This window comes from Pholcus phalangioides, unplaced genomic scaffold (genome assembly GCF_987345545.1).
Source record: "Pholcus phalangioides strain wild (caught in Gottingen) unplaced genomic scaffold, Ppha-v1.0 ptg000015l_1, whole genome shotgun sequence".
Lineage (NCBI taxonomy): Eukaryota > Metazoa > Arthropoda > Arachnida > Araneae > Pholcidae > Pholcus > Pholcus phalangioides.
This window is the reverse complement of record NW_028301608.1, coordinates 117,346,406-117,360,018: the sequence shown is the minus strand read 5'-3', so window position 1 is coordinate 117,360,018 and position 13,613 is coordinate 117,346,406. Positions and strand designations below refer to the sequence as shown.

At 36.5% G+C, this 13,613-nt stretch overlaps 1 protein-coding gene across 1 annotated transcript in view; it reads right to left on the bottom strand.

Moving 5' to 3' along the window:
• LOC149077708 (uncharacterized) overlaps positions 1-12,443 on the bottom strand; it is a 130,930-nt gene extending 118,487 nt beyond the window's left edge. The window contains exon 1 of the mRNA XM_089245353.1: positions 11,883-12,443. Coding sequence (XP_089101479.1) covers positions 11,883-12,133 — 251 coding nt within the window. The 5' untranslated portion in view covers positions 12,134-12,443. The remainder of the gene's footprint in view (positions 1-11,882) is intronic.
• Between the last annotated feature and the right edge of the window lie 1,170 nt (positions 12,444-13,613).

Here is a 13,613-nt window from a genome sequence, read left to right as displayed (position 1 = left end):
GAGGGGTTTAATCACAGTAGTGTGCGTAGCAGCACCCAAGTTTAAAATTTTATAATTCAAATTACGGGCCATTCAAGTATTACATAAGCAGATTTTCAGCCATTTTGACCTCCCCCCCCCCTTATCAGCAAAAGTCAGCAAAACACTGACACCCTCCCCCCCCCCGTCAGCAAAATTTCGTCAGCAGCTTAGAATATTTCATATCTTCAACAAGGGGTGGTTGATGACGTAAGCAACCTTCAAACCCCCCTCCCCCTTGGTCAGCAAATTCGAAACCCCCTCCCCCCCTCGATGCTGACGTAATACTTGAATGACCCCTTAGTTTGAAAATTCATAAAAAAAAAGTGTGAAGGGCAATTTGATCAGAAAGGACGATGGAGAGATTTAAAAAAAAATTGATTCACATGCTATATATTTTTTCCTCGAAGTCTTGAAATTTGCATCTGCGTATTAAAATACGAATTACTAACTTTAAATACGAAAATTAAGGTATATTTTCCTCAAATAAGGAAAAGTTTATTTCTTTTCTGAAGCACTTCTTCATAAATTTTTTTTATTCATGTAAACAGAAGAAGAAAATGAGAAATACAGTTTCGGGACTTAATATACAGTCGAACTTGGTTAATTTGAAGTCCAAAGTCACAAGAAAAGAGTTATCCAATTAATCTATCCTGGATCCGTAAAATGACTACAAGTTGCAACTTAATCATCAACGTTCATATAGGAAATTATTAAAATTTTATCATCAGTTAAGAAAGTTACCCAAATTTTAATAATTTATAATTATAATAAAATTGATCTTAGAGCTGTGCTACGTTACTTCACTGCTTTGAAATCAACATCACTGCCGAATTTTCTGACCATGCGACTCGATTTACAGAAACAGTTAATGATCATCCGTTACGAAACTGTTGCGATAAAATAGCGCTGTTGTTTTAACAATTTTTTCTTTTTTTCTACTCTGAAATCGGAATTTCCGAAAAGTTGAACTTACGATAACTCGAAGTTTTTTGTTGGCCGCTGCACATTCGACTTATCGAGATCTGACTGTACTTTCGTTAACGTATTACAAAATATTTGTATTTCCCGATGCTTTTCATACTCTTGATCACGCTAAAAAGATTCAGATTTTGAATGGTACACCTTGACACAACATAATCGGTATTAAGTGATTGATATTCATTCTCGATGCACTCCAGCTGAAGAATGTTAAAATGGGCATTAAATTATCAAAGAGAAAGAGTAGAGAAAAACAGAATTTTCAAACTTTATTGGTCTTTAAAAATTTGTTATTTGACAAATTGGTAGAGAAAATCAAAGTCCGGCTTCTTGTAGAATTTTTCCAAACTCAGTTTTCTCATACAAAAATCATGATTTTCTTTCCTCCAACTTCGAATTATCCAAAAAATTCGAAAACAACAGAATTTAACAAAAACTTTTTACAATAAATTATGTAGAAAACTCAAGGGGAGTTCGTGAAAATCTAGTTATCCAAAATTCGAATCAACCACGTTCTATTGTATGTATAGGAATTATTGAATTTCCATTGCAGGACATTTAATCAGTTTTCAAGTTAAATTATTGCACTGATTAACTGGATATAATATCGATGATATTATGCCCTAGTGATTATACCCTATTATTTTCGCGACGGGTTTTCTGTATGTGTGTATGTTCTCTATACAAATCTACAATTTTAGACCGATCGTTACCAAATTTTGGATATACAGTCAAACTTGATTAATTCAAAATCCGAAGTCGCTGGAAAAAAGTTCGAATTATCCAATAAATCTATCCGGGATCTGTAAAATGACTAAAAATTCCAACTTAAGCATCAATATTCACATAGGATAATAATTACCGATTATTAAAATTTGATCACCAGTTGCGAAACTGTTTCCCGAATATTAGTAATTGATAACTGTAATTTGTACTTTCTGGATACTTTCCTTACTCTTAAAATGACGATAAAAAGTTTCAGATTTTGAATGGCACACCTTGATTCATAGGTTGAACAACGTAATTCGTGTCAATTGGCAAACATTCTCGATGCACATAACATTGTGAACAATGTTAAAGAGGGCATTAAATTATCAACTTTGGATTTAAAATTGTAATATTTTCAATGGTGTAGTGAACACTGGAACTTTCTTCAATTGGGTATATTAACTTATTTTGTTTTTGTTGTTACTTTATTTTTTTTTATTCGGAGAGTATAAATCGTAATTTTAATGCTTGATTGTCTGGTCGTAACAAACGTGACAACATTAATTAAGGAGATAAAAAAACAACAAAATCCATAAGAATACGGAAGAAAAGAATACAGAAGATCTATGCACACACACAGACATAAAAAATTAGTGCAAATACAGTCGGACTCGCTTATAACGAACACGGGTATTAGGAATTTTCATATATAACGAAGTTTTTACTTGTCTCGTGAATTTCGTATTGTATCTCTATGTTATTTTTATTGCTTATAACGAACACCGATTTAAGCGAAGTACGCTTATAATGAATTTTCTGCTGGTTTCCGAATGCGAATTGTCACAAATTTTTTTGTTATCTTATCTAAATCTTCTTAGCTGTAAATTTACCTTTCACAATGAGCCCTTTTCCTAAGAAGAAAATCTATTTCAGTGTTTTTGAGTATTGTAAAATAGGTAAAATCCTCTTCGCTTCACTTTTTTTTTACTTTTTCTGTTAAATCCTTAGAGAAGGTGTAGAGCCTCCTATACCTAGTTAAATCCTATTTTGCTTGAAAAAAACTCATAGGAAGGAAAGATTAAGATTATTTGTTCTCAAAAATCCAACCCTCAAAACACCTTTTGTGCAACACATTTGTTCATCTTTCGCTAGATTCGAACGAAGGTTGTGGTGGAGTTATCGTGTTAGAGCTAACTTTGAGAATGTCCGAATGCAAAACACTAACTACTATTGCTTCGAAAATCGAAGCTATATAGCTGGTTGATAGCAAAAAATTTAAAAAAAGTGAGGTATCGAAAAAAATTCGAGATTCAATACAGTTCGTTATCAACGATTTAGAACAAAGAGGAATTGAAGAGAACGTTCTTGGATGGTTCAAGAAGCGATTCAGAAAAAGAGCTCTTATTGATGTGAAAGCACTTCTTTTTCAATGATTCGAAAAAAGGCAGGTGAAATGTGCAACAGTGACCCGCCCCTTCCTAAAATAAAAGACATTAAATTTTACATGGTTATTAGGCAGAAATTATTTTAGTGCAGAAACTTACACAATCACATCAATTGGAAAAAAACGAGAAAAAGCGATTGAAAATGATTTTTGTTGAATTACGTAAGGTTAAAATTAAATTTTAATCTTTTCCCTAAATATATTAGTTTAATCTTTTTTATTTTAAGAATGTTTACCGTATTGAAAATGCTTATCGTCTATGTAAATTGTGCTTCCTTTCGCTTGAACGCATCATTTTCAAAACCGCTACGGATATAACAAAGTTCGCGTAAAACGAATACTTTCCGAATGTTTTTTCCGACTTGGCTATACGCGGGTCCGACTGAATTTCATTCTCTTATTATAGTTGACATCTATGAAATTGCAGTGAAATACTGATGATATCTAGAATTTAAAGAAAAAAAAAATCGTGTTTTACAAACTATCAATTTAACGAAAACCATTCGCCGCTATTAGTCCCTTAATCGAGAGTCTACCCTTCCCTGACATACTTCTGAAAAGTTGGGTGCTGTAAATCACTCCTTGCTCTGCATCCTCCTTTAACTTATCCTCCCTTAAATGTCACCCCCCCTCCCTTCCCGTAGCTTCGGTCGGGAATACTACGGGTTTTTTTTCGGTCGGGAATAAGACGGAACCGATGTAAGTTGAGGGGATCGACTGCGCTATGTTATTCCTCTCTGTATTTTGTAGAACAATACTAGATCAAGGAAGAGTCGACGCGCCATTCGAGTGAGTGTTGATTCAGGTGTTCCAAGTCTTTCTCTATAGGATTTTTCACGGAGACCAGGTAGGTTCTTTGTAAATATTTTTTGTGGCTGTTCAAGTGTCTTGATATTTCCCACTCGGTAAGGGGACCGTACAGGTGAAGCATATTCTAGCATAGGTCTTACAAATATGTTGAATGCCTCAATAAGTGTCAAGTTGCTGCATTTGCGATATGTATGAAAAATCAAATGTGTTAGTCTCTTGGAACGAGCTGAGATTTCACAGTAATGGCCTAAAAAATTCAAGGATATATTTATGGGGATGCCGAGATCACGGTGTTCAGTGGCCGATGGAAGACAGACGTTACCAATTGAGTACTGGCAACCTGGGTTCCTGTGCCCGAAATTAAGAACCACAGTTATCCACCATAACTCGAAAACGGTTTGAGGTAGGACAGGGTTAGTAGGGGCTTCATGTTACACTTGAGCTCCTCTATCAACCCCTTTGAACTTCCGTACAGTAATAGCTACCAATTTGGGAATTTCTTAATCTGACAAACTGATCGATTCATCTCATCGCTTGATTCCCGTAGAGACGTATTTAATGCATAAAATAGGGAAACTAACATTACTAAAGTTTGGAAATTGTGACATTTATATAGCCATTTTGGAGAAACCGTTATGAAAAGTGTTTCTTCAAAGATATTTACGGAAATGCTGGTTGGTTAGATTTTTCACAAAGTTGCTTGAATTCCATCAGCGTCATTAGATGCTTAGGTAGGTGGACGATACTAGAACTCGGGAAGTCATTCATTTCTTCATTATGTCTTTAATATCTCTTACTGAAAAATAAATTCGTGATTTTTCTATAAAAGTTCTCCGACTCCATTCACATGCAAAGCGATCCATTATATCAGCTAAGTATGACAAAATGGAATATTAACTGGAAATTCGCGAGAGCGTTCTTTTCTAAAACTGAGGGAATTGTATACCATTATACACGTAAACTACAAAGAACGTACGTTACGTATATATAATAGTATTTTTCTTATTTCTCCCAGTTGCGAGATAGAACTCGCATCACGTTGGATACCAGGATCTGCAATATATTTCATGAAAATATTCCATAGGGGAAGAAAGACGGATTCAGGGTGAAGCTGCATATCGAGTAACGCGTGGCGTAAATCATTGGAAGCACTATATTTCGTCGTAAACACTTCGCGCAAAAGCACCACAAGAAAGATGCATAGGAAAAAATAATGTTATCAGTATATATATACGTTGTTTGGAAAGGGAGGGAAAAAAGGATCAGTGGTGTTATTTTACTCTTCCATTTTTACATTACGTATGTATGAACTCTGCCATGTGCATTCTACATTTGCAGCACCCGAAAAAAGATGCAAATAATAGAGTACGTATTTTCCCCCCATCACGCTCGTAGACCAGTAACGTCAGATCATGGTCCGAATCCCATTCTAACGAGAAATAGTAGCAAAAATATGCGATTTCATATGTAATCTCTCTGAGTACCTACATCTGTGGATCCAAAACCAACGTTATATATACATTTGTAGTTTCTTTTCTTTTTCTCATTTTATGTGGTGTAATTGAGTCATTCTCCTTGTAGTGTAATTGAGCTGTGGCTTGACAGATGCCATTGCAACTCCAAAGCTTTCAAGTTGTTTTCTATTTCGAGGAGAGAGTGAGTTCAATGATAATTGAAACATTAATAACAATATTGCAAGGTATCAAGAGTCTTTCCTGTCTCGTGACATCTGATTCATTTCATCATCCTGATCATGTTTTTTCTTCAATGTATGTTTTGAGACTGTGGTGGCCGAGTGGTCATAGTGACGTACTCGTATCGCGAGGACACGGGTTCGAACCCCACTGTCGCCACAGTGGTGATTGGCTATAGTTGGTTTGCTGTGGTTCCTAACATCGAGGCGAAAAAGCGGGATGATTTCTCCGTTAAGAAGTCTAGTGATCAACAGGCCTACAACGATACAATTATTCAATCTTACACTTCGCCATGGATGGATCTACGGGGGAATAGATCACCAAGAGAAATGCGATAATTCATGAAATTTTCGGAACTACTATATGATAATATTGCAAGAAAAAGTTCAAGAAAATAAAAAACCGGCACATTTTTCAAAAAACTAGGGATGAAGGAAAAAAACCTTGCCTGCCACGGAAAATACGGGACAAAAATGCAGGACGTATGATCACCCCATACTAAGAATGATTTTTTAGTGATTTGTAAAACTATCCCTTTCCATCAGCGAGCTCTAGATCCGCCCCTACACTTCACTCATAATTAGAAAAACTGATGGCACATGGCAGCACTTCATATAACAAGCATTACACAGAAATAAACATCAAGTCAGGTTTATTGCACTTACACATACATTCCAGCATGTACCAATTCGTTAAACGATCCACAGAGGAAGGAATGTGTGTGGTGAGCGAGGTGTATGTGTGGATTAGTAGTAATAGTATATATTTTAGTATAAGCGGATCTCATCTCTATTTGTGTAATTGCACACCTCAACAGGCAGAGCCCCAATTACAGAGATAGAAAATCCGCCACGATCATATAATACCAAAAATGCAATAAAGTAAAAAAATATCTGAGACAAATAAATCATTTTGAAAATACATGTCACATCTGATCTCATGTGAATGTACTCATGTAATTACATTTGAATGACACCTTACATCAGTGGTTCTCAAACTTTTCACAAACGGTTCTCCATTTCCCAATTCATGGTTCATTCGCGGCTGCCCAGAATAGTTTAGTAGGTATTTTCACGAAAGAACCACTTCAAAGCAGTGCCGTCTTAACGCATGGGGCCCACCAAGGGCACGGCCCGGGGGCGTCAAGAGAAAAAGGGCCTCACAAAAATTAGATCTGGTAAAACTTTTCTAGAATTTACCAGGTGGGGCCTCAGAAAAGCCACTTGGCCCGGGGGCCCATGATGCTTTTAAGACGGCCCTGCTTCAAAGCATAAATAGGCACACAAATCAATATCTCCAACTCGCAGCGACGCTCCTGAAAAACGTTGGTGACGTCACTAGGAGCCACTACTACTACTAAACTATACATGTACCTCGTCCATATTCCTCTGTGGAACCTCTAACGAATTGGTACATATTGGAATGTGCGTATACGATACGTGTAGTGAAACCTGATGTGAAGTTTGTTTCTGTGTAATGCTTGTGTTATGGGTATAGTGCTTTCTTACCGAGCACAACTCAGGTCTATCACCTATGGGTAGTGCTGCCATCTGCCGCCAGTTTTTTTGTAACCATGAGCGAAGTGTAATGATTGTATCGTTGTAGGCCTGTTGCACTCTCTGCGGCGAGACTTTTCAATGGGGAGATCGGCTCGCATTTGTACCTTGAAGTTGGGAACCACAGGAAACCACTTTTAGCCGACCACCACTGCGGCGACGGTGGGGTTCGAACCCAGATCCTCGCGATGCGAGTCCGTCACTATGACCACTCGACCACCACTGCGACTGTCACTAGGGGCCACGACGCACACTTTGAGAAACACCGCTTCACTTACTACTCACTAATTCACCATCACCAAAATGAAAAGCCACATCCGATTGTTGGCGGTGTTTACCATGAAGTGAAGATGCGTTGACAACGTAATTCACCCTTTGTGCATTATGACTGGATAAACTGGTAGTTTGAGAAATAGTATGATATATTAACATATCGATAGGGCAATTTCCAAGTCGGAAGTCAATCGAACTACGCTTCGACTAATTGCTGTTCGTCTACTTTCCTATTCGCAAAATTTCAACAAAATCGAAAAGATTGTGCTTGACAATAGATACATTAAAAAAAAAATTAATTAATGTGCGAACTCTCTTACCAAGACAGAAATTGTCAAAACGTGCAGGAATACGCGAAAGAACATGAAATACCCTAATAGAAGATCAGCAAAATATCGTTTCGGCGGGAAGTGGATCCTGTGGCGTTCCATCCACCATCTCGAAAATACTTCAGAAAAATCGAATTTCCGGATCTCGAAAAGGCACTCGCTGCTTGGCTGAGGAAAATGAGAGGTAAAAATTCCAATCGACAGAAACTTTTTGAAACAACGCGCAAAATTATTTGCCTCGGAGTTGAACTTGGAGGAGTTCAATAAGATCATGGGGCAGCAAAAATTCAAGAAAAGGCACGCCATGACTTTTCGGATACCATGCAGAGAAAGTGCACCTGTGGATACAACTGCCACCAGAAGCAAACAAAAAGAAGTGATTGTTTTGGAAATCAATTAATCGTTTGTAACTAACTCAATTTTATTTTGCCGAATTTTTCGGCATCGTCTTTCCCATTTACGAACATTCGATTTTACGAACTAATTATCAAGTTCACGTACGGGTTTGTAAAAACAAGCGTCGACTGTATTGCATTTACATCGAGTATTTTGCAGTTCGACATCACAAGAAAAAAGATCACGTATCATGTCATCGTTTGCAGCACGATGGAAAAATTTCGGGATGTTTGACCGTTTTGAATAGTGAGTATACACCCCTCCCCCCCCCCCTCCCCCACCCCAAACTCGGTGACAGTGGAAGATCGAGTTTTACCGCTTATTGACTCCTTCAATAGCCATTTAAAATTTGGCTATCGAATATGGCTGCTACTTGGATTTTATGCAATGTTTGATTCTGCATAGAAAAACATAGAACGTGAAAATCGAATCGATTTCCCCCCTTTCACTGAAATATTCGTAGTTTTCTTCATTTTTTTTTTTGCTAACATCATTGCTGTTCCGAATGTTCAGAAGGAATTGAAATGGGATCGTTCGTGGAGATCACAATTATTGATTCCATAAAAATTCAAATTAAATTATGTTTAAGAGAAAAGCCTTTTTGGAACATTTCTTTTTTTCTGTTCACCAATTAACCGAGTTGTTGTTATTATGATTATCATAAATGGCGATGTTCTCATAATTTATGGAATATCTCTCTATCTCTTATGCGATACTAATAAAAACACGAACAGCTAATTAATTTCCATTTCCGCCAAAATATGTTCTGCGATAAACGGAAAATTTTGCTCCTTATTCACAAGAAAACGGGAAATATAACGTCGATGAGGGAAAATATTATTTTGACTTTCTCTTTTTTTTTCTGGCTTGTAATTTACTTGATTATCTGATACAGTATCATAATTTTTTTTCGAATCTTTTTTTTTTTTTATTGTCGAAGCTTTATAGCATTTACTCCGAAAAATCTCGATTTTTCTCCCTTCATAGCGTAGCATTTGAAGTGTTTCAAATGTGGGAAACCTAATCCAATGCTTACGTGCAATGAACGAGTCTTTGGAAAGTTTTGATGTAAGTTTTCTTTTAGAGACATGGAATTTCTCGTAACACTTGGAAGAAAAATTTTGGAGTGTTTCTCCATCACAAACCTTTGAAAGACGAAACCAATTTTAAAGTATGTTTCAAAAGTTTAGTCACAGTATGAAAATTAGATTTTGTTGAGAACTGCTGAATGTGAAACATAAATATTTTGAATTTCAATATAAAAATGCATGAGACTGAATATAATTTTTTCAGTTCGCAAAAGTTACACCCGATTAGGCGGAGCTCTATAAATAAGAAAATAAATTGTTATAAAAGTTTAGTCATTTTATGAAAATTGATAGCTTTGTGTGGACAATTAGGACTGCGTGTTAGGCGGGTGGTATAAAAACGAAACAACAGATTTCAAAATATTACTACTGAACCATACATGCACCTCGTCCATATTCCTCTGCTGAACTTCTAACGAATTGGTACATGTTGGAATGTGTGTGTATGCGTAGCGAACCTGACGTGAAGTTTGTTTCTGTGTAATGCTTGTTGTGTGTAGTTTTCCATCTGCCATCAATTTTTCTAACAATGAGTGAAGTGTAATGATTGAATAATTGTATCGTTGCAGGCCTGTTGCTCTCAGTGACGAGACTATTTTAACGGGGAGATCGGCTCGCATTCCCGCCTCGAAGATGGAAACCATAGAAAACCAACTTCAGTCGACTACCACTATGGTGACTGTGGGTCCTCGCGATGCGAGTCCGTCACTATGATTACTCGACCACTATATCGGCGATTTCAAAATACTGAAGATCATTGCAATAAACAATGAGACAGAGGTTTATCAAAGCTGAAAGGAAAAAGTAAGAGTATTAATGAAATTTCGATCGCTTTCACACCGATCCAAACGAAGCACAATATTTACCCAATAAGTAATATGAATTACGCAGGGCGTTCAACTTCACTTTGAAGAAGCAATGAGAAGTGATCGATGCCAACCATAAATAACTGAAATATTTTTGTGTGTGAACTAGCGTTTTTTTCGATTTGCTCCTTGGATGTACCTATTTTTCATGGGTTGTTTCACTAAGTATAAAGATATTTAGTTTTGTTTCTAAATTTCGATGCTATGCACATGCAGTTTTTATATGTTTAAATAAACCTGAAGCAATTTTTTATAGTTTGCTATTTTTTTATACAGTGTTCCGTTAATTTCAATTGTTTTATTGTATCTAAACGTTTACAACACTGTATTAAAATTTAAAGCAAGAATTGGGAAATAGAGATATAGGCTGCCACACTGAACAATAAGATGCTATAATGATGTTCCTACCTTTTCATTTAATTCGAATATATCCCTTCGATATAAAAGTAGACTAGACTTCAAAAAGGTATAGACAGAGTGGTTATAAAAATAAACTGACACTACTCAGACGTATGTAATGCCCATTCTGATGGAGGAATTTTGATGAAACTTGGTATACATATAGGATATATGGACTATGGGGGGAGAAAAGATAGATTCAATAAAAAACTTAATTTTTGACCGCCGGGTGAAAAAGTGGCGATTTCTTATCACCGTTACTTTTTTCTCATGGTCTGAATAGCGTTTATGCCAAGTTTCAATGGAATACGTCCACCACAAAGGGCGCTACATAGGTCAGAGTAGTGTGAGTATAATTAGGCTCAGTAAGTGTCACTTGAATTAGACTGACACTACTCCATGTAGCGCCCGTTGTGGTGAACGTATTTCATTGAAACTTGGTATATACGTTATTTGAACCATGGGAAAAAGATAACTCTGATAAAAAAACCCCAATTTTTACATCTGGTGGTCAAAAATTGAAGTTCATTTTGTTGAATCGTTCTCTCTCCCCCCCCCCCCCCCCCATTGTCCATATATTCTATATACCAAGTTTCACATAAATTCCTCCATCAGAATGGACGCTACATATGTCTGAGTATTGTTGTCAGTTTATTTATAACCACCCTGTATCATCATGGGGAGAATTTTTAACCATTGAAGGATAGGGTTATCTATTATTCAGTGCGTTTTAGTTATTTTTAACCACGATGAGGGAAAGAACCGTCTTAGATAGAAATATGTTACAGTAAATAGCCTTATTTTTTGCAAATGTGCAGCAAAATCTGAGAAGCGAATTTTTTTATTGTTTTTAAGAATAAGTTGGTCACGAAGAATAAAATATTTGACTGCACTGAGGTAAGAGATGATAACTATAGTCCTGAAAATGTGTTTAGTTTATAGCATTGATAGAAAGAGGACATTGCTGTGAGAGTAGAGTATTAAGCGGTGGCATTCCCAATCTAACATACAATTGCTTTCAGAATCTACAGCAAAATCAACAGTTTCCAGTTTCTTGGAGAATGAGGTTTCAATGAGCAAGTTCGACCTGATACCTAATTAAATTATGATACTTCTATTGATTAGCTCGTTCATAAGCAACTACTGATCTGAATGTGAGTTATGGGCATCTTCTTCTCAGCCACCTCGCTGGGCATTTTGCCTGTTGTGGTGTTGTATTTGTATATATTTGTATTTGTATATATTTGTATTTGTATATATTTGTATTTGTATACATTTGTATTCGTATTTGTACAGTATAGTATGGCAAACAAGTCTCACCTCATGAATGTGATGACACCGACACTCGAGATGTTATCCACCAGAAGCTTCCACGAGTCCAAGATGAGTTCTTTCTGCTTTTCGGTCAGCTCTTGCGCCTTTTCGTACTCGTCGTCACCGACGTCGGGACCGCCGATGTTGTCGTCTTCGGTCATCGGCTTGGTCTCCTTGTTACCGCGTTTCGAACGATCCCGAGTTCTTCGTTCTTCCGGAAGTTTTTCTAACGCGGTTCGAGAATGTTTGCAACCCATTCGTTCGTCGAGTCGAGAAGATGGAACTGATTAGTCCGAAGCAGCGGTCAGAGTTAACTACATCAAAAGATCAGCGAATTTGAGTTTATTTTTAAATAGCATCATATGATGTAACACGTGATTTTTCGAAGCTAATTTTCGGGGAACAAACGATTGACAGGATACTCATACCTCGATTCGAAAAAAATAATAACTTTAATTGTTTTAACTGATTTTGTATTTATTTCTGTCGCAACTAGTTTCGACAGAAGTAAGACAAGATAAAAGAAAAATCATTAATTTTTTATCTTATTTATTGGTTACCGCGACGATCCTAAATCGGCCACTCACTGTTTTGCAAAATGTTTTTCGCTGAAAAATATCATCACGGGGAAATACGAAGGAGCGCTTCCGCCAGGTGGCACTAGTTTCGGTTTTTGACCACACTTTCTCCATTTCCATGGAAACCGCATCCCGGCATTTCTGCAAAATACTATACTGTATGTCCGGTTGAAGGTACACTGTTTTCGAAAGTGTGTGTCCTTTTTGGAGTTTAGACATTTTTTTCTTGAATTTCTAGAGAAGTACCACGTGAATCGTTCAGAAATTTCGGTCGCATATACTTTATGGTAGTACTCATCATTTCCATTGAAAATTGTCGCGAGTACATTTAGGGGGATTGACAAAATAAATAAGGAAAAAAAGTTTTTGCCCAACCCTATTGCAAGTGACTTGTAACTTGGAAGAAAATTTTATACTTTGTCTAATACTTCTGCGCATTTTCGTGAGAATAGCCCGTACAGTCAAGAAAATATTAATGTTTTTTATAAAAAAAACATTGAAGTCTCGAAATAACAGCTCACAATATCACGTATGTCGTTCTGAATTTTCATGACATTCAGCTGTAATTTTGATATAAGTTGCACTATATATCATGCAATCAAATTAGGGAAAATAAAAAATATTTGTTATTATTATTAATAAATATTATTTATTATAATTATTTAATATTTCTTGCGCATGCACAAAAGTAATAATCTTATATATAAATGTGAAAGTATGTATGTATGTATGTATGTATGTATGTATGTATGTATGTATGCTCTTTATACAAATCTACAGTTTTAGACCGATCGTCGCCAGATTTTGCATATATACCAAACAGGTCCGGGATTGAACCGTAGGCTACTTTAAAAGTTCGTCAGAGCTGGGCAAATGCCCGAAATGGGCAAAAAACTGTCGGGCAACAATGGTTTTGGGACCTCAACAATTACTTTCTCGGAACGTTTACTTTGGCTACCGTGGTTTCCAACAATGCGTTTCAGACGGGAATATATGCCTTTACAATGGTTTGTCACACCTTTAATTCTGTTATTATAACAGTTTGTCACTTTTCCAATTTATTGCATTAATTAATTGCAGAAAACCCGGGAAGCGCCGGGTATTTCTGCTAGCCTATATACAGGGTGTCCTGTAAGTGATAGTGCGGCCTTTATCTCAT